We start from the raw sequence: 20,329 nt of genomic DNA, 5'->3' as shown, positions 1-20,329 counted from the left end.
GGCTCAGCACCAACACATGCTCCTACACCTCGTGTCCTCATCATTTTGGATATCTTCATGGGTGTAGCCATGTTTCTCCATAGTATGTTTTACTGAGGGCTTATAAAGCTAGATTGATGTCAGCAGAGCCTGGCAGCCAGATCAGGCCACATTTTCACCAGAGAACTTTCCAACACTTCCAGTTATTGTTCTCTAGGCACTTTCACATCGTATGTACCAAAACTCCTCACACAATTCTTGTCTGCACCAATTGGTCAGTTATGGTTCATTATATCAAGTTATTTTAACTCCTAATCAAGGCAAGTTCTTGATGCTCCTGTGATATTCAGTCTGTCAGCTTTTCTGGCATCTTTTCTGTCAAGCACCTTTCATCCATGCACTCATCCCTACAAACCAATGATGTCCAATGCAAGTAGCTCAACTTGTCTAAGTGTATTCACCTACTGCATACTAAGTTAAAGAGAGGCACAGCACTAAGTCAGTCAGCATTAGGCCTTAGTACTATAAACCTCCACAAAAGCTGTTTTTTGCTAATCATCTTGCTCTTGAGGAAGTCTCCTGACCACTCAAACTTCCTATGCATTTGTCAGACCCCACAGCTTAGTTTGGTGTGGATGTTATGGATCAGAATGGTGTCAGAACACCTCCCAGCTATCTTAGACTGCCCAGCCTGGCTCACCTGCACCCTCCACYAGGAGGGAGAGGCCTTGTCAGAGGAAACCTTTACTCATTCCCACAGTTACAGTAMAGAGACCTGTCCATACTAAGGCTTGTCATGCTCAAGTGTTCTTGTCAGCATTGCTCTGGCAAAGCTTATAATATCAAATTATTGAACTTTTGATCAATAAGACAAGATCTTGATGCTCTTGTGMCATCATTTAAAATTGAACAGAGATGTTTATTTCCAGTGACATTGATAGTGCAAGTTTCTTGGCTTGTTAATTTTAGCCTTAGAACAGAACTTCCAAGCAAACAGTAATCCAAACATTTTTATTTTGTTTAAGAATGAAATTGAACACTAACCTCTGTTCGGTTTCAGCCTGTAAAAAAATGTGACTGAAATAAGGCCCAGTAGGAGTTGGTATGCATTTGTAGGTCTGGACACTTCTCCCATTCATTCTTCTTTCCCAGAAAGCTTTGGGCTGCGCTCTAGAAATAAAGTTATTAATTGTCTTTTATCTTCAGGCAGTGATTATGTAGTTTCAAGATGGATCTTTCTCCTGCACTCACATATCCTTAACCCTGCAGCCTTATGTGGTGTTGAAGCAAGACAGAATGTAAAATCAGTTGCTAGTTCATTCTTCTGTTTTCTCTTTGTTATTTCAGCCATACAGAGACACTCATGTAATGAGAATTATCATGGCCTATATCTTGTTCTTCAGAACAAATGTACTATTTTCTTCCACCAAAGAAAAAAAAAACCCGAAGTCACCGAACACAGATCCTGTGCTTTTGCTGGCAGGAGAGATACAGTGTGTAAGCTACATAGTGCACAAYTGGAGGCAATGGTAGAAGCTCATTAGACTCTGGAGGCAGGACAAAACCATCTTCAGTATTCTGCATTGAAAGGGTACTCCTTGTGATTTTTACACCTGGAGGAAATAAAAGCAGAAAGATTACTCAAGGCTAAAATAACTGCTATATAGAACAGTGGGTGTACAAAGGAGCCTTCAAGGGARGCTCTGAACTAAGTAACTGCAGGGTGAAATTTAAGAGACTTAAGAGTATAAAAATAGCATACAGGACAAGTTCCARTCTTTTTCTTTCATTCGGGCACTGAACAGTGGTGGGATCAAGTTACTTTCTAGATAAAGAGTTAAATTCACACTGCTAACAGAGCAAACAGCAGTTTCTCTGGCCTTTCAGCCATGACTTCTTATACTTTTAGCCTCCAGGGTGCATATCTGTGAGTAGTTGTGCTTTGTACAGCATGACAGATAGTTATTCCCACCCCATACACCCRTGTAAGTCCCACCATCAATTTGTAACACTCCACAGAAAAAAGTTACTGTATGTCTTAAAACTGCCTAATGCTCATTTACCAACTAAAACCCTCATTTTGGAATTCCAGGCATACAAAGTTTCCTGGGGACTGGATTTACAATGAATACACAGCATAACTTATATTCACCCTAAAGTCAATAAAATATAACAAAAAGATGCTTCATCTCCCAAATTATTTCAGATTTTGAAATATATCCAATTTAAACAGCAATACAAGTGGTGAGATCAGAAGAAAGACCATTGAAAGTATAAGAGATGGAAGGACACAAACTRTCACTTACGTGACCATTTCACAGATCCTCCAGTTTCTGTTTAAGCTGAGAAGGGTTGCCATCTCCTCTTTAGTCAGTTCAAAGTCAAACACCTAAAAGAGAAAAAACAGCTGGAAATCACTTCTTTGAACAAATCAAATCAGAAGCAAGATTCRCAAGATGAAAGAACAAGTTCCTATGAGAAAGGATGCTGCTTACAAGCAATGGCTTCATGAAACAGGGGAAGGAAAAGAAGTATCTGGATTTTCCAGAGTCTACTGGCAGAAGGAAGAAACAGAAGATCAGGACACATCATGTAGAGTGCCTGATGAGTTTATGAGCATGCTGTTTCCAAGAGCTCTGTCTRTTCTTCAGCTGGAGTCTTCACTGTAGCCCTGACTTCCTGAACGAGAGAAAGAGCCCAGTCCTCTTGCTGCAGGAGGACATGGCAAGGGTGAGAAAGGATCACTGCTTACTCTGCAGGGAGGAGCCAAGGCACCAAGCTCTCACCTGGAAATTCTCCACAATGCGCTGTGGGGTGACAGACTTGGGAATTGCAATCACATTTCTCTGAATCTGGAAGCGAAGGAGAACCTGCAAGAAGAGAGCATTGAATCATCTCTCCTGCTCAGGAGGAAGCACAGCCTGTTCCAAGAGCTGTTATCCCTAACTTGTACCCACTTCTGCAGACCTGCATTTCCTATCATCCCTGTCCCTGCAGTCCAGGTAGCACTGCCTGGAGAGCAAAGRGGGAAGTGGGTGGAAGCTTCCATGGAAGGCCTCCTTTCCCATCCAGTTTTGGGCCAGTCAATTCCTTTCCTTTGCACCCAGAATTTTAGSAGTCTATGCAAGGCTTTCATTCTCTGCAAGAATACTTGAGAGGAGAAGTCACAATTGAAGATGGGTCAAGAATATTTTCTTGACTGCTGCTGGCCATAGTAGTAGTATATCTTGTAGGCCATAGAATGAGCAACCTGTATTGCTTCTTAACACCACAAAAAGGCCTGTTCACAGGTAACATCAGGGAGGCTGTTCCCTCTCTTCAGATATAGTTTCCTTAATGGCAGAGTGACAGGAAAGGTCACCCACAGTGTGGCACCAACCCACCTGTGCTGGGGTTTTGTTGTGCTTGGCTGCAATCTCTTTGATTTTGGGGTCATCCAGAAGGGAAGGTGCTTCTGGCTTGGAACTAGACAAAGTAGGGGAGAAAAGGATGAAACAACAAAGAATCACTTCGGAAAGATTCTATCTAGCCCCATCAATTAAAAAGGAAAATTAAAGTATATACACCTGCACCATTACTCTACAGTCTGAATGTTTCAAACTTAAGTCACACGAACCCACTTGGAAATTACCCGTCAGGACGTCCAAGGGGACAGTACGCTGTCACAGTGATCCCTTTGGAGTGGCAGTAGTCAATCAGCTTCTCCTGGGTAAGGTATGGATGACACTCAACCTGCCAACACAGAAGGAGACTGAGAGCTGTAGAACTACCATAGCTTTYCTTTGCTCCAGAGGTTTTTCTGAATCCTAATTTCCTAATTACAGRTTGCCTTCACCCGACCCTGAAGGTGGCTTATGTGACAACCCAGACTATAATTCTATAGGGCACCAACTTTTATATTGAGTCTTTATGTGCTTTTTGGATTTTGTTCTGAGAGGCTTTATAAGAGTCGATCATTATGTCTGAATGATTGCTCTTATCTGGATTCTTCCTGCCTCCAGAGAGAATGGTTCCTAGGAAAAGACTCCAGAGTTTGTGGTTCAACAAGATGAGACAAAAAGGAAATATTCTGGTTCTGCTTGTATGAAGAAATATCCAGGGAGAGGGATTTAAAGTACATGCTGTTTCTACTTTGTWCTCCCTTTTCTACCTCCTCATTCAACTGTAATCAGAACTTTACAATCCCTGGAAAGTATTCCCCTGCAGTCACTTTGCACCTTACCTGGTTATTTGCAGGCTTGTGCTTCAGTCCTGGCTTGTTCAAGATTCTTTCAGTCTGCTCACGGTTGAAGTTGGAGATTCCAATGGCTTTTACCAGGCCAGCATCCACCAGCKCTTCCATGGCCTGAGAGGAAGGAGAACCAAGTCAGCATGCAGTGGACAAGACATGACTGAACACATTCTTCCTGCGTGCCTTGTTTTTCTTCATGGGAAGCACATTTTTAAAAGCTACCGTGTACTTTTGTGAATTCTTTCCAAATAATTCTGCATGTATGGATGAACCATTCTGCAACTGCTGAAGCCAACACTGCTGCTGGAGGACAGAAGATGTGACTCTTCCCCTCGAGATGAACTTACCTCCCACGTCTGTAGAAYATCWGTGTTGCTGGGGATAGCCATGCCTTTGTCATCTACAGGRAACAGCTCCTCTCCTGCCTGTCAGTGAGAGAGAAAATRCTTGAAAATCTCTTGGGAACCACGAGTGTTCACAATTACAATACCTTAAACTTCTAGTGCAAGAGTGSTAATTCTTGTCTACATTCAGCCATTCCTTCCTGAGACGTGGAAAGAACTTTACGGCTTTTTGCCAGTGACCATTCCCCATAAGGACAGGTTTTTCTGCTGGACCCCTGGAAGTGATGGCTGACCCAAACAACTACAGGGAAACAAACCAGTCAGAGCTACAGCCTCCAGTCTCACACGTGTTCTCATCTGGTGTTGTTCTTTAGCTCCCATTTAGCAAGAACTGTTTTGTTTTTCCAGAGGGACATCAACGCTTTGGTCTACACAACACCAGATCTGCTGAAAAGAGGCAYTGTGTGCACTGACAGTTCTTCCATGACAATGTTCAGTGTAAAACCACCGCTAGGAAAATCAGAAGAGCCTTTGTGTACAAGCTATGAAAAGATGCCAAGACTGAACTGTTGTTTAGCAGCTGTTTGCTGCTGTCACGAGACAGTTTAATTTTCATGGTTCTGTTACTATAAAGTTAAAATAGAGCATGAAAAAAAGATGAGTATCTCAAAGGCAACAAGTTGGATGGGGAAGGATAAGACTGTAAGAGGATAGAAAGGCTGTGACTAGAAATACTCAAACTGAGACATCAGCTCCTTCACTCATCTTCAGGGCCTAAACTCTCTCACAGAAGTTTTACCTTTTAAATCCCTGCTTCAGAGGAACAACACTAAGGCTCCTACAAGCAAGGTCTGCTCAATCTGTACTGCATTAAGGACTTGGTGATTAAAGAGATACATGAAAACCAGAAATACTTTCTTTTGCTCTCTGATTCTAAAACACAGAAATGAAAATTTCAGAGAGGCAGCAAGTGCAGGCCTTCTTCCCACAAGGGATAATTCTGAGATGAACACATGCTGGATTTGCAAGARAAAGGGAAAGCAGCCTGTCTTATGCTTGGAGCTGGGAGATCTGCCCCTGGTATTCAGGCCATTATTCCCAGGAYCAAAGGGGCATGCAAACAACAGTCTCAGGGGCAGAGACCAAGAGCCCATGTCACATGGCCAGGGTCAAGCTGAGCACCAGAGCAGTGYTGGCACAGATAACAGGCATGTAATTGTCTTTGTCAGCCAGAACAGTTGTTGGGCTGTAAACCAACACAGCTCATTAAAAGCCACAGTCACAAGATAGAAAGCCATGGGCATGGCTGCTACTGTACCTTGAACCCAAAAGGCCAGTGCACAAGGTAGAGATCCAGATAATCCAGCTTCAAGTCTGCAAGAGTCTTCTGGCAGGCTCCCTTCACCAGAGACTTCTCATGAAAGGTGCACCACAGCTGGAGAGAAAAMAATGAGGCACACTGAGACTTCCTGGGTTAAAGCTCTCATTCTCCTGCACAGCACGGGAATGCTCCCTGTGTTTTGGAATGAGATGGGGAATGAGGCCATCCCAGTGCTCTCCAGATGCAGTAAGGTCTGGGATGGGCCTGGCCATGACACGGAATGCAGCACGGGCAGTGGCAGCACAGGAAACATGAAAAYAGTATCAGGAATTACCTCATTTACATTACAGGCTTCTCCAATGCTACAGCATAAAGCTACTTTTGGTTCCTACTGCAAAAACATCCCAGATAAAGCCAGTTTATTCATAACCCACGACCATCTCATACCTTACTGACGACGAAGAGGTCCTCCCGTTTCACAACMCCTTCCTTGATTTTCCGCTGGATCCCGTCCCCAACCTCCTTCTCATTCTGGTACACATAGGCGCAGTCGAAGTGGCGGTACCCGGCATCGATGGCAGCCATCACTGCCGCTGTTACCTTACCTGGGGGGGACTAAAAACGGCAGGACATGTCTCAGTGTGGGATTCTCACGTGCCGTCCCCTCCCGCAGCACGGCCGGGGGGTGCCCGCGTTACCTTCCATGTGCCGAGCCCCATGAGGGGCGCGCTGGCGGCAGCCCCGAGGCGCACGGACCGCGCCATCGCCGCCATGGCCGCTGTGCCCGTGCCGGGCCCGCCCCGCGCCCGCAGCCAATCAGCGCCCCGCCCTGCTCTGCGCGCGGCGGCCGCAGCCAATGGGAGCGGCCCATGGTGGGTACGGCGGCGGGGGCTGTGTGAGGGGCGGGCTGAGCGCGCCTCGACCTTTCCCCCTGGAAAATGGTGAAATTCCTTATGGATGGATAAGGCTGAGCGCAGGTGTGTCCCGTTCGGCTGCTTTTCCTGCACGGATCAGCTCCTGCGACGCCCTGTCCCTGTGCCGTGTCCTGTCCGTGCGTATCTCACTTGTGCCATGTCCCGGGGTGTTCTGGCASCCTCTCGGTTCCCTGAGAGAGACACGGTTTCCTTCAAAGGCACTTTGGCCCAGGATTGTCATCGGTAAAGGCCGGGGGTGCCCCTAAAAGCGTCAATAAACGAGTCCCAGGGTAGGARGCCCCTGATGCAGAGAAGTTAGAAGTTATGGGATAACTTGTATATATTACTAACTGCTTGCTAGACAGTACTGTCTTGTTAGACAGTACTAACTGCTTGCTAGCCAGTATATATCACTAACTGGGATGAGAGGAGATCCTTCAAGTGCTCCATAATGGCATATTAGGGCTGCCTGAGAGGCTTTGCTGTTTGCTTGTACTTGGRTAATTGATTCAGGTACAAGCATACATCTGAAGTATGTACAATARTACATTTTTCTTTGGATGCCTCTCCCACAGCAGATGCCCAAGATCTTTTCATTTCATTTAGCTGAAGGCTGACAAGATAATTAGTTTTCCCTTTAATCTWTCTCCAGTTTTCTGTCAGTGCTATCAGCTGTTCTCTGCAGGATGTGGTATTGCAGTTTAATCACATGAGAGTTACACACTCGAGAGCTTATCTTTCRTCCTTTTTGGGATTCCTTCTCCGTAGATCTCTGAGTATGCTCAGCTTCTTGGTCTGGTTCAGTACTTAGAGAAGTCAGTGAAAAATRCAAAATGACACATTTTGCCTTGTCTGCAATGCATTTTCTCAAGGGAGCTCAGAGACCCCTGAAATGCCAGTTTGCTCTTGATTTCCTTTGTATTCCCAAGGCCCTCAAACTTGTGATGCTGTGCTGGTATTTGTGTGAGCAGTGTCATGTTCAGAAGCAGTCAGTGGTGAGTGGGTTTCAACGCTTTGCATAGGAACTGCCAGAATCCATCAGATTTTTTGTACTGGAGCAGCACCAAGGTGGACTGGTGCTGTCAGAGAGCTGTGTTCTATGGAAGCCTGCAAAGCCTGGCTGTGTGGCTAATGGGATGGGATCTCCTCTTAAGGATGGCAGAACCCTGCAGTGTTTGTAATCATTCTTAGCCTGCCTTTCTGTGGAGAAGTTTCAAACCCTCAYATTCTTGCAGCAAGGAGCTGGGTAGTGTGTGATGACAAACAGAGGCTTGGTGGAGAGCATGGCTGAGACATATCCTTCCTCTCACATACTTTGAGATTATTGTGTTGCTTCCTCTGAATTTGTGTTCTCTTGTGAAGGTTGGTGCTTAGTTTTCCCAAGGCATGCCTTGAGAGATACTTTGGTCTTTTAAGTGAGGATTTTGAGCTGAAGGTTTTGTGTTTTGCTTTGTTTGTGTCTGTTRGTGTGAGACCTTGCTCACATCATGCCAATACATGGGAGCTGTCAGTTGTTTGTGTCCTGAAGATGTGGCTGTGGTGACTGGGTGATGGCAAGGCCTTTGGAAAAAGAGTTGGAACAGAATGTTTATTTTGCTAAATGATGTGCATTGGTTCAACTTCCAGGTGCTTGTTAAGGCAGGAATAAGACAGGTGGATAGAGATTTAATCTAAGATGCTGGCCTCTTTTTTTTCACTGAGTTCAGATCAAGCCAGGTACATACTCTGAAGTTCCACCACTCTCTCTGTGTCTTCTCAAGAGTTATTTTCAAGACTTTCACCTTTGATAATTCCTGTATTTGTCTACTAATCTGATGAGCTGACAAAACTGTGTGATTAAAATGAAACTCCAGAAATGAAACTATGAGCACATACCCTAAGCATACAGCTCCTGTTGGTTCATCCCTCACACCTAGGCCTGATTCAGCAAGTGGATGTGGATAAACCCTGCTGATGTTTCCTTTGTTTCAGGAGATGTATGTGCCCTGGGATGAGAGGAGACCCTTCAGGTGGGAGCAGGAGATCTCTTTGGCATGGGTGAGATGAGGCAGTAGGTGCTGTGCTTAGCCAAGGAAAATCTGGGTAAATTTATGACTCTGCCCACAGAGGGGGCTCCATTGTTAGAGCAAGTGATTGATCAGAAGCTTTCAAGGGAAAAAGGGTGATTGTGAAAGGTGGTAGAAATTCCTACATCTTTGACTCCCATGCCTTATTAAATGTTGTGCCCTTACTGATTCAGTAATTTTTTCACAGGACAGATGTCTTAMCTCTTTGAGGGCTTTATGGGCTGCTTCCTTTGGGAAGCTGGGAAGCACATGGTCTTGGATTATACCTTGGTCTTGGATTWTACCTTTGTGAACTGAGAGTGGAGATTTTGGGGAGAAAATCCTCAAGTGTCAGCAGTTTGGCTCCGCACTGAGGGGCTGAGGCTCCTGTGGCAGCAGACACCCGGGTTGAGAGATGGCTGAAATGTCCCCAGCACTGCCAGGGCTGTGCCTGGGCTCTGGGCTATCGCTGGTGAGGAGGGGACAATGTCGGTGCTGAGTGTCCCAGGCAGGATCTGTGTYCCTGCAGTGCAGGTGAGTGCAGCCYACCCTGCTGTGTCTTTCGTTGGAAGGGTTTTGGGTTTTTCCTACAGTAGACAGAAGACTTTCAGCCAATTAGGTTTTTGCATTTTAAAGTCAATTTTATTTAAAATATAGGACACTTCTGATTAAATAGTAGATCTATGGGGTGTTTTTTGTAGTTTGTCAACATCTAGTTTCTACTGAAGCAAGACTGAAGGCAATCACTGAATGATGGTGCTGCAGAAATTTTTGCGCTGTAGAAAATACTCTTTCCGACTTCCAAGAAACCAAATTTCATGCGATAGAYATCCCATATCTTCACTGGCAGCATCACAGCAGATGCAATAAGAAGATACGATAAATAGCTCAACATTAGAGCAGAGGCACATGAGATAGCAGTGGTCTGATGAAGTCCATATTACAAGCACCTTCAGTATTCTGCATGGAAAGGGTATTCCTTGAGATTTCTGGATCTGAAAGAAATGAAAGTGAGAATGTTATTTTCACATGTGGTCTAAATGTTATGCAGAGATGCATTGGGTGTGTGAAGGAGCCACAAGGGAACATCTGCATCGTGTAGTTACAGCAAGAATAGGTGGAGATATATGTCCTTTCTCTCATACAGACAGACATGAATTGAACATCCAGAATCCTTTTTTTTTTGTAGTTCAAGTTACAGAGAGTTTCTCCTGAGAACTGAATTCAAAATGAGAATGTATTTTTAATTGTTTTGTTTTGTTTTGTTTTGTTTTTAAAATGAAAAGATGAAGCCCTCCCCTGAAAATGTTTTTTTGGGGACACACCAGTTGGAGTTTGAGTTGGTGTGATATTTAAATAAATTGAATTTCATGTTACCTAGTAGCTGTGCCACAAAATTCCTTGTAAAGAATATTCAAAATTTAAGATTTAGAAGAAAACAAGCAGTGTCACTTACACRTTCATTTCACAGATCCTCCAGTTTCTGTTGAAGGTCATAATAGTTGCCATCTCTTCTTTAGTCAGTTCAAAGTCAAACACCTAAAAAGAGAAACAGCTGGAAATCACCTGCTTGAACAAACTGAACTGAARGACAAGATTAGAGTGCAGCTCCACACTGGAGGGTCCATTTTCACTCCTGGACCACTGAATTAAGAYGTAGAAGAACAACTTGTTTTCTGGCACAGGGACCATTTTATGAACATTGCTTATTCTAGATAAGATGTYTCTGACATGTTCCTGTGTGGGGATGCCAAGCAAGCTATGCCTGCTCATTCATCCACAAGCCACGGAATAGGGAATGTCACGCAAGGGTTGTTCATTAAACTCTCAAAAAGCAGGCTTAACACTCAGTAAAGTGTGGTTAAGCATAAAAAAGGAGGAAGCACAGTCCTCCTGCAGCAGGAGGACATGGCAAGGATGAGAGAGGATCACTGCTTGCTCTGCAAGGAGAAGCCAAGCCAACCCTGAAGGGCAGCACCCAGCTCTCTCCTAATTCCTCACCTGGAAGTTCTCCACAATGCGCTGTGGGGTRACAGACTTAGGAATCACAATYACATTTCTCTGCATCTGGAAGCGAAGGAGAACCTGCAAGAACARARAACTGTKTCAGATAGAGAATGGTTTCTGCTCTGGAGGAAGTACAGCTGTTTTCCCTAAGTTATACCTGCTTCTGCTGACCTGCATTTCAAATCATCCCTGTYCCTGCAGCCCTGGCTGTACTGCCTGGAGAATAAGAGGGAAGTGGTGGAGCCTCACAGGAAACCTCCCTTCCCACCCAGGTTTTGGATAGTCAGTTCCTTTTCTCTGTGCCTGAGATTTTAGCAGTGTCTGCAAGGGTTTCAATCTCTGCAAGAGGACTTGAGAGGGGAAGTAACATCTGAAAGAAGGTCAAGAATCCTTTTGAGGGCCAAAGAGGTAATAGTAGTGTGCCTTGGAGATAATATAAAAAAAAAAAAAAATCTGCATTGTTAGGGAAAAATCAGASGAGTGCCACAATTCATGGGGAAGGGATAGAGGTTCTACCCCTTTCTGGAGCTGTTTTCCTAAACTGGGAAGGAGTACCCACCTGTGCTGGGGTTTTGTTATGCTTGGCTGCAATCTCTTTGATCCTGGGGTCATCCAGAAGGGAAGGATCCCCKGGCTTAGCCCTGCACAGAGAAATCAAATCAATGGCAAGAAACATCCATAGCAAGATTCCACTTAGCAACAGAGATCTGTGTCTAAAGAAAGAAATTAGTGGTGCATGTGTGGTGTCAGTACTTCAGTCGTGATCCATGCCAACTCCCTGGCAGATGGCAAAGCAATCTTACCATGGTCTGTCAGGAGAGCCAAGGGGACAGTATGCGGTCACAGCCAGCCCTTTGGACTGACAGTACTTGATCAGTTTTTCCTGGGTGAGGTATGGATGAGATTCAATCTGCCAACACAAAAACAAAGGGTCTGATAGTGGCAGAACTGTTGCAATATTGTTGTGCTCCAATAAATTATCTCCTTATCCAATTAGATGCTGCCTTTTCCCCCAGATTGACAGTGGCCTACCTGGTAATATCCTTCCTTAGTATTAAAACTACCTCTTTTTAYACAAAGTTGTCTCRGTTTGAGACAATGTTTTCAGAGAAAAAAYRTTACAGAGTAAATGTTTCCTCTGWAGTGAAAAATCTGRTMATTTTTTYCCACCAATATGAAATAGATGTTTGGGCAAAAGTRAAGAGAAAAAAAAGTAGTTTATTAACAAAACACAGTGYCCAAAGGACACAGATAAAAAGTAACTGTTAGATATTTAAAAGTCCAGGAACRCATGYGCCCYCTCCCCGCCACAGCTGCTCAGCTAGTGGTGTGGAGAAAGATGGCGCAGCTCATATCCCCAGGAAAAAAAGAAACAAAAGAARAAAGTCCATGTGGCTGCTCAGGCAACAGTGGCAACCTGGTGTCWGTCCTCAGATGAGATGGAGCAGTGCGGTTTCWCCYGCCAGCCGCCAAATTGCTCCAGAAGGAAAATYACAGGAGCCGCAGAGGGGATGGCAGTCCAGGGAGAGCTGTTTGCCCAAGCTAACAARCCCGAGCTAGCTAAACGGCAACAATGTAACTGCCCTGCACAGAGCGAGCAGGACTCCGGCAGCGCGGATCTGAGGTCCAAAAGCCCGSGGCAGCGTGGCAGCCACAGCTTTTAAGGGYCTGCACTGCCTTCCCAGCTGCCCCTGCCCCTTTTTCYGGGTCAGATTTAAAGGCACAGACACCTTTTGGGCATACAAGCTGACAGAATATAGGAATACAGGATTGGCACAAAATCAACCCAARACATAAGGGCTTTTACAGTTTTTGCTGTTGGGTTTTTACGAAGCTCCTTTCTGGATTCTTTATTATTCCAGAAAGACCATTTTCAGGGAAATGCTCCAACATCCTTAAATAGTGGCTCAGCAAGATTAAAAAAAAAACCAAAAAGTATCCGAGTGCTGTACTCTGAAATATCTATAAAGAGGTGTTTAAAGTACATGCTGTGTCTAGTTTGTTTGCTCTTTTCCCATCTCCTCATTTAACTGTAATCAGATATTTATAATCCTAGAAAACAAGTCACCTGCMGTCACTTTGCAGCTCACCTGGACATTTGCAGGYTTGTATTTCAGTCCTGGCTTGTTAAGGATTCTTTCAATCTGGTCATGATTAAAGTTGGAGAATCCAATGGCTTTTACCAGTCCACAGTCCACCAGCTCTTCCATGGCCTAACACAAATAGGAGCAAAATCATCATACAGTGTGCAAGGCAGGTCATGATAATGTTCTTCCTGATGAGTATTGTTTCCCATCACGAGCAACACAAAATAACTGTTTAGTGTTGCAAAGGTCTCTGAGGGAAAAGCAGGTGCTGGCAATTAATGCCATCTCATCCAAGCACAAATTCTTATTCCCTGAATATGTGGAAATTCACACTGGGTTACATGAGGATGATGACAYTCAGTAATCCACTACTGTGCAAGCACTGGAGGGCTGTACCACAACCAGTGGGCAAGTTCTCAACCCTAAAATGTCTTTATTTCTGTGAGATTTGTTTGAGTGATTCAAGAAAGACACAAGAACTGTGATGAAAACAATTGTACAATTGTTATTGTTAYGCAATGAAACTTTTCTAACTTCATGCTGGTGTGCAGCTCCACTTGGAGTGCTTGTCTAGGTTCTTGTGCATCAAGCAGCCAAGGAAGACACTGGGAGAATAGAAATAAGTAGGAAAGGATTAAGCATACCCGTTTTGGAAAGCTACTTTATACTACCTTATGTTCCTTGCAACTAATTTAATATGAATGAGACTGCTGAAGGTAATGCAAGCTTGGAAAAGACTGATGAGGATGCGTCTCTTCTGCTCTGGCTGAACTTACCTCCCATGTCTCTAGAAGATTGCTGTTGCTGGGTATAGCCATGCCTTTGTCATCTTTGGGAAACAGCTCCTCTCCTGCCTGTCAGAGAGAGAGAGAGAAAGCTTGAAATAATCTCTGTTGAGACAGTAGCTATGTAAAATAACCAACACAGAAGGAGCTAAACCTAATACCGCGTAAAAAAAAAATCAAGTAACTCTCACCAAAACTTAATTAATTTTTCAGTCTCATTCTTAGTTCATACATTTTTGTCACCTACTATCCCAATGAAGACAGAGTTTTTATTGGGCTCTCTGAAGTGATGATCCRTAAAGTGCATGCAGAGAAGTGATTAACTTATAGAACAATATTCTGGGGCCTTATATGTGTTCACTTCAAGTATTGTTCCATTTTGCACATTTAGGAATAACAGTGTCTTTAGTTGTTTTTAAAAAGGTGTATGGAGGATTGACTTTGGCCCTATGAACATATACATTTATACTGGAGTCCATCTGCTGCCAGATGTCCTATGGAGAGGCTCCCTGTTGAAATTGCTCTATTAGGAAAATTAGAACAGCCTGTAACTAGACAGTATGCCATGGTATTTTGAATGATTGAAATTTTCTAAGATATTGTCTATTTACATTTGACAGTTTTGTCYGCATAAAGCTAACTAAAACAATATGGAGGGAATGAAGTGGAGTTGAACTTAAAAGCCTAAAGTAGAATAGAGAATTTTATCTGGTTGTAGCAGAAAGGAGAGTCTAAGGTTCTGTGTGTGTATGTGTAATATATACACAAACTGACATAAATCCTTTGAAGTGCATAAAACTTGATGCTGAAAAGCCTCATCTTTTGAAATCCAAGTCTGGCAAACAAGACTAAGGCTCCTATGGGCAGGCAAGGTCAACTCAATCTGTACTGTATTAAGGACTTGGTGATTAAAGTGAGGAATGGGWAACAGAATTTTTTATTTTTACCCTGTGATGCTATTACCTACAGATGAAAGAATTTCTGTCAGGCAGCAAACTGCACCCCTCAGTCCCACATGAGGTAATTTTCAGAAGAGCATGCTTTGGATTTGTAAAGGAATGGGGAAGAGGCATAGCTTGTGCTTGCAGTCAGAGGCCTGACCTTAGTGCTGTGTCTGCCTCCCCATTATCAAGAGGGCAGAGGACGCTGTGCAGGCAGCGCTCTYGGGGCAGAGATCAGGAGCCTGGCTGATGTGGGCAGAGGAAAGCAGGATGGGCAGCACTGGAGCAGTGCTGGCACAACAGTGTTGGCACTTCTGAGGAGCTCTYCCAGGAGTGGATACCAAGGGTACTGCTGCTACTGTACCTTGTAGCCAAAAGGCCAGTGGATGAGGTAGAGATCCAGGTAATCCAGTTTCAGGGCAGCAAGGGTCTTCTGGCAGCCTCCCTTCACCAGATGCTTCTCATGAAAGGTGCACCACAGCTGGAGASAAAAACAAGGCAAGTTGTGACYTTCTGGTTAAAGCTCTCRGGTGCTCTCCTGTACAGCACAGGAATTCTCCCTGCTCTTTGGAAGGAGATGTGGAATGAGGCCATCCTAGTGCTCTTCAGATGTGGCAAGGTCTGGAATGGGACTGTCCTGTGACTCTGGGGACAGTGTGTACCAGCCTCTGGTTCCATTACTTCACATATCATTTGGGCTACCCCGTTTCCCCCAGGGTCTGCCTTGGCAAATGGGGCTTTCAGAGGCAGACATGTATCTGTTGTTCCTGAGCATGYGCAGAACTCCTGCACTCAATGTAGCAGGCAAAGCCAAGAAAATATAACACAGGCCACAAAGAATAGTTGGCACCAACCTTTACTTAGATAAGAAGTAACTTCAGATTCCAGCTAAGTAGCCTGATTTTTGTAATAAGAAAGAGAATCTACCAGCCACACCTTCCCTGGGATATGTACTGAGCAGATTACAGTGTCCCAGGGTGCCCAGAATGACATCTCCAAGGATCCCAAGGGACACCCCTTTGGCAATTGTCTGAGCCCTGCTGCTGGAACAGGCACCAGGCAGTGCCTGTGYGCTCTGCTTTGCTTTAGCAGTCAGTGAGGTGCCATTAGCAAGCTGGTTCTGCCTCTGTATCACTCCTTTACACTGAATGGTCTCTGACCTCTGCATCACGTGTTTCTACCTTGCTTGGTGCAACCTGACCTACCATGCCTTTTCCTGCTTCCCTTCTTTTGCACCAATCAGTCTGCAGTTGGCATCCTCTCATCCATYCCCCAGGACTACTGGGTCTCCACTGCGGTGTGCAGACACTGTATTCTTCCTATCTCTCCATACAGAATGGGGTGAAGTTGTAAGCTTGTGTCAGGAGTGACGTGAATGCTGTTACGGTTTGCTTTATCCTACAGCATAAAGTACTTAAGCTTCCTGCTAGGAAAATACTCCAGACAAAGCATTGCCCTACCTGTGCTCCAGGCTGCAGGATCATTGAATCCTTACCTTGCTGACAACAAAGAGGTCTTCTCGTTTCACAACACCTTCTTTGATTTTCTGCTGGATCCCTTCCCCAACTTCATGCTCATTCATGTATGCATAGGCACAGTCAAAGTGGCGGTACCCGGCATCGATGGCAGCCATCACTGCAGCTTTTACTTGCCCAGCTGGGGACTGAAAAGAATGCATAAATATTAAGAATCTCAATCAGAACTTGTTAAAGACCTGTATCCTAACAAAATAAAACCAGGGAAACCATGTTCCCCATCCCCCGCCCCAATCCCCCCATATGCAGGTTGGTGGTTTTTTTTTCCTTTCCTTTTTTTCCTTCCTTTATTTCTTGCAGTGGTAAACATGGACTCCGGGGTTGGAACTCGACTGCCAGCCATTTATGTATGGCTCCACTCCAACTCCCGCTCCATCCAACAGCCAGGACAGCCTTCCAGAGCCAGACCAGGGGCAGTGAAGTTTGTGCCAGGGAGCTCTGCAGTACAGGTACTTCTCYCTGAAGCTCTTACCTTCCAGGTGCCCAGTCCCACGAGGGGCATTTTGGCAGTGGTGTTTAGCTGCACGTAGGTTGCCATGTCCTGCACTCCTGGTTGCCTTCCTGCAGCTGCCTCTTGCCCGTCTGGTTTRATAGTGCCTGGTCAATGGCCAGGGCAGGGGACGATGCTGGGGCGTCACTGGTACTCTGGGTCCTCCCATATCTGGCAAACAAGGCGTGGCTTTTTCTCTGTATGCTCAGCTCACAAAGGTTAATGTGAAAGCTAAAATCAATTAAAAATTGAGGAGGTGATTACTTGGGGCGTGGCAGTGGTGTGCCCTGCTGACCTTTCCCTTATCAAAAGATAAGGGCTGAGGGTGGGTGTGTCCCAGTCTGGCTGGTGTTTCTGCAGGGATCAGCTCCTGCAGTGCCCTGTTCAAGTCCCAGGGATTGTCCGTGTGTCTGTCTTGTGCCATGTGCTGGGGTGTTCTGGCACCCTGTTGCAGTTTCCCCCATCGGATCCCYCAGAGAGACACAGTTTCATTCAGGAGGACTATGGCCCAGGATTGTCACTGGTAAAGCCTGGGGGTGTCCTGAAATGTGTCAATAAACAAATCCCAGGCTAGRGTGTGATCCAGAGGCCCCTCACTCCCAGCTCACGAGCTGTTCCTTCACTGCTGGGTGTATGATTGTTGGCTGAGCCGTGGGCTGGGAAAGGGCTGAGCCCTTGGCTGGAGCAGTGTCCCCCTCACACAGTGATGGTGGCCTGGACTGGTGTCCCCTTGACAGAGCCTTGTCACCTTGTGTGCTGRTGAAGTGAGACAGYTGGAGAAACCTCAYTTTTGCAGAGGAAGAAGTAGTTSCTTTTCACCCYTCCAAAGGTRTTGGTATCCACTTCTGTGGCTGGAAGGTGAGGCACAGTGTACAACAGGAAAGTTTACACAGGGCAGGCGTGGCAAAGGTCAGAAGTGAAATTAAGTCCCTGTTTTTTCCCAGACTAACCAGGATCATCCCTCCGGTAAAATTCCAGAGCTGCCTTTCCTTTTTTTTTTTTCTTCATTTTCTTCGCTTCTCCTTGTTTTATTATTGTGGCAGGCATATCTCTGTGGCTTGTTTTTTAGCAGCCAGTGCATTCATAGAGGAGTTTCATAATGCAGAGACGTGAGTAGAAGAGAAAAGGTGTTGTGTAGCTTCATGGTCATCGTGGATGCCATATGTAATTACTGCCAGAAACTAACACCCTTTAGCAYAAAACCAGAGCATGATCCAGGGTGGATGGGTGTGTTCTAATGTTTGCACACACGGGGGCAGAGTTAAACTTGTGTGTGGCTGCTGCTTTTGCATTTCTTCAGTAACATCTCAGCAGATTGAATTGCATATTTTGTAATTACAAGAAGGTGGAAATCTCTTTTCCTCTGCCTCTTTTCCTAAAAAAGGATAAGAAGAGAGAAAAAAAAGGTAGCTTAGATTTGTAATAAATAAATACTTTAAAATTCTCTGATAGTGACTCAAAAGATACAAACCTGATTTTAAAGAGGAAATTAGCCACTTATTACTAGCAGACCAGTTTTTCTGAATTGCCTGATCCTTAAATTAAAGACACAAAAAAAGGGTTTCCTTTTCCCTGCGGTCTTTTTGCACTGAAAGGTATGAGACAGTCTCCTGCTTCAACTCACCACTGTGTCTCAAAGATGTCCCAAAAGTTTTACTTTTAAGCATTGTTATGCATGTGGGAGGGAAATCAAGTCTGTTTTCTCCCTCCTGTTACAGGGCCATTTTCAATGTGTTGTATGTCCCAGGGGAAACAGACTGTCTAAAATTCAGCATGGTTGGATTTACTTTGACTGGGAGCACTGTCATGTGCTCAGCACCTCCAGCTTCCTTTTGGCGACTGTGGGCCATGTGCAGCTGGTAGGRAGCAGGCAGTATGTGCTGTACAGACTTTGGGTTGTTCACTACACATTTGCTGCCAGAGGCTGCTCCCATTGGGAGCTTTGCCATGRATTCAATAGCATGGAAAGGAGCCATTTGTTACAATGTCTGCCAGCAGTGCSAGCTCTTTGTTCGGCCAGCGTAGTACCAAACTCTGTCTAACCTATTTTGTATGCTGGCCCCGTGTCCTCGGAATATCTGGATGTTGTGATTTCAACACTGTTCGTTTTCCAGTACTTCATCCCCAGAGATCCTCTCTGTTCCCCTTGCAGCTCACAATGCAGCAGTGGGGGTGGCTTGGGCAAAATGAGGAGAGAAAATTCCTCAGGATTTGCATCCCAGTGTTGGCCTGGGCGCACTGGTCTCTGGGGGACAAACCAAGAACAGCAAGAAGAATAAGAACTGACCTTTTCCTTTTCCCAAGCACATTCCCCACTCTGTAGTGTAAACCAGTGATATAATGTAAAGTGGTGGGATATCATGTAAGGCTGAGAAAGTAACTGCTAAAATTTTTTTATGGTCTTTTTATACTTTTGCTCACTCACTGTATGTCACCCTGTAGAGCAAGWTGGGCTTCCCAGGGAAAGTAGTCAGTCTGACATTTCCACAGCACTGGGCACATAAGAAGCCTGAAGTAGTATATTTTGGTTTCTGAGAAAAACCCAGCCAATATGGTTCTGAGGCTGAAGTAACTGTTACAGAGGAAAGAGGAAGATCTGGGGATCCTCAAGTTGAAACTACCCTGAATAGGAACCTTTTAACTTAGCAGAAATGCAAGAAGCTACAGTTTTTGAGAACTACATCAAATAGGGTGGTTGTTTGGTGATGAAGAGAAGTATAACTTGCCAACAAGTGGGTACCTGAGGGTAAACAGGACAGGAAGAGATAGTTAATAAAACTGTCAGGCAGTGGGGAGCAGACCCCTGGAGGCAGTGGAGGAGGTGTTGACAGCAGACAAGGGCAAAACAAGGCATGTTCACATTATTCCCAAGGAATAATATGGTTACATTTTCTTCTGAGTCTTGTCTACATGAAAATCTTGTACTATTTCATTATGTTGATGCAAATGCCTTTTTTGGACACATATCAGTTGAAGTATGTAGTGTATTGATTCAGCTTAAATCCCTTCCTTACCACTTCAGTWAAAACAGCAGAAAGCAGTTGAGCAAAATAATATCCATCCTCCCACAGACTTCACATTAATTTAACAGCATCAGTTTTTGAACTGGCTTAATTAAACTGCAACTTCCTTGCACAGGCCAGGACTGGTTGCTGCGGAAGCAGAAACATGTCAGGGTCTTTTGTGTCTTTTCTTTAACTTGTAAAAAGAAACCTTCTGATCAGACTGGAAAGGTGGATTAATGTGGGACTGGCAAATACTTTGCTTGATTTTTCTCTGGGTCAAGCCCTGTAAAAAGAGCAGGTACCAAAGCATCAACAAAGACCAAACCTTCTCAGTTGTTTCTGTGGGAGAATGGGCTTTGTAATGAGGGAATAAGCAACTTCAGTTAAATAAGAAGAACACYATGGCCAGCATCCAAACCCATCTCATCTATAAATGGAAAATTTGTCCATCCCAGACCTGCATTCCTGTCCAGTTCTGTTGGTAGGCATGGTTATTGCAGGAATGAGACTTTCCTTTCTCATATATGCAGACTGTAGGTTTTCCAAAGCTCATCACTTTAGAGAACTGTCGACTATTTTTCTTGCCAAATGGAGGCTCTTGTTCTTGTGGGAAAATATTTTCCTGCTCCCTTTCAAGTTTCAGCA

At 44.7% G+C, this 20,329-nt stretch overlaps 2 protein-coding genes across 2 annotated transcripts; both read right to left on the bottom strand.

The window, feature by feature from the left end:
- Positions 1 to 879: 879 nt before the first annotated feature.
- On the bottom strand, positions 880 to 6,675 carry LOC130588967 (aldo-keto reductase family 1 member B1-like). The gene is made up of 10 exons (XM_057390018.1): positions 6,574 to 6,675; positions 6,323 to 6,490; positions 5,873 to 5,989; positions 4,558 to 4,635; positions 4,202 to 4,324; positions 3,611 to 3,711; positions 3,363 to 3,444; positions 2,766 to 2,849; positions 2,286 to 2,368; positions 880 to 1,592 (listed from the first exon to the last, which is right to left on the bottom strand). Exons 1-10 carry the CDS (start codon positions 6,646 to 6,648, stop codon positions 1,550 to 1,552), a joined length of 954 nt encoding a protein of 317 aa, XP_057246001.1. The 5' UTR covers positions 6,649 to 6,675; the 3' UTR covers positions 880 to 1,549.
- Positions 6,676 to 9,458: 2,783 nt separating this feature from the next.
- On the bottom strand, positions 9,459 to 16,820 carry LOC130588969 (aldo-keto reductase family 1 member B10-like). The gene is made up of 10 exons (XM_057390021.1): positions 16,662 to 16,820; positions 16,150 to 16,317; positions 15,019 to 15,135; positions 13,705 to 13,782; positions 12,932 to 13,054; positions 11,645 to 11,751; positions 11,401 to 11,482; positions 10,836 to 10,919; positions 10,291 to 10,373; positions 9,459 to 9,829 (listed from the first exon to the last, which is right to left on the bottom strand). The coding sequence occupies exons 1-10, from the start codon at positions 16,725 to 16,727 to the stop codon at positions 9,787 to 9,789; spliced, it is 951 nt and encodes a 316-aa protein (XP_057246004.1). The 5' UTR covers positions 16,728 to 16,820; the 3' UTR covers positions 9,459 to 9,786.
- Between the last annotated feature and the right edge of the window lie 3,509 nt (positions 16,821 to 20,329).

Source organism: Malurus melanocephalus, unplaced genomic scaffold, assembly GCF_030028575.1.
Source record: "Malurus melanocephalus ecotype Western Australia unplaced genomic scaffold, MMel_1.1 scaffold_22, whole genome shotgun sequence".
NCBI classification, from domain to species: Eukaryota; Metazoa; Chordata; class Aves; order Passeriformes; family Maluridae; genus Malurus; species Malurus melanocephalus.
This window is presented reverse-complemented; position numbering and strand designations above follow the sequence as displayed.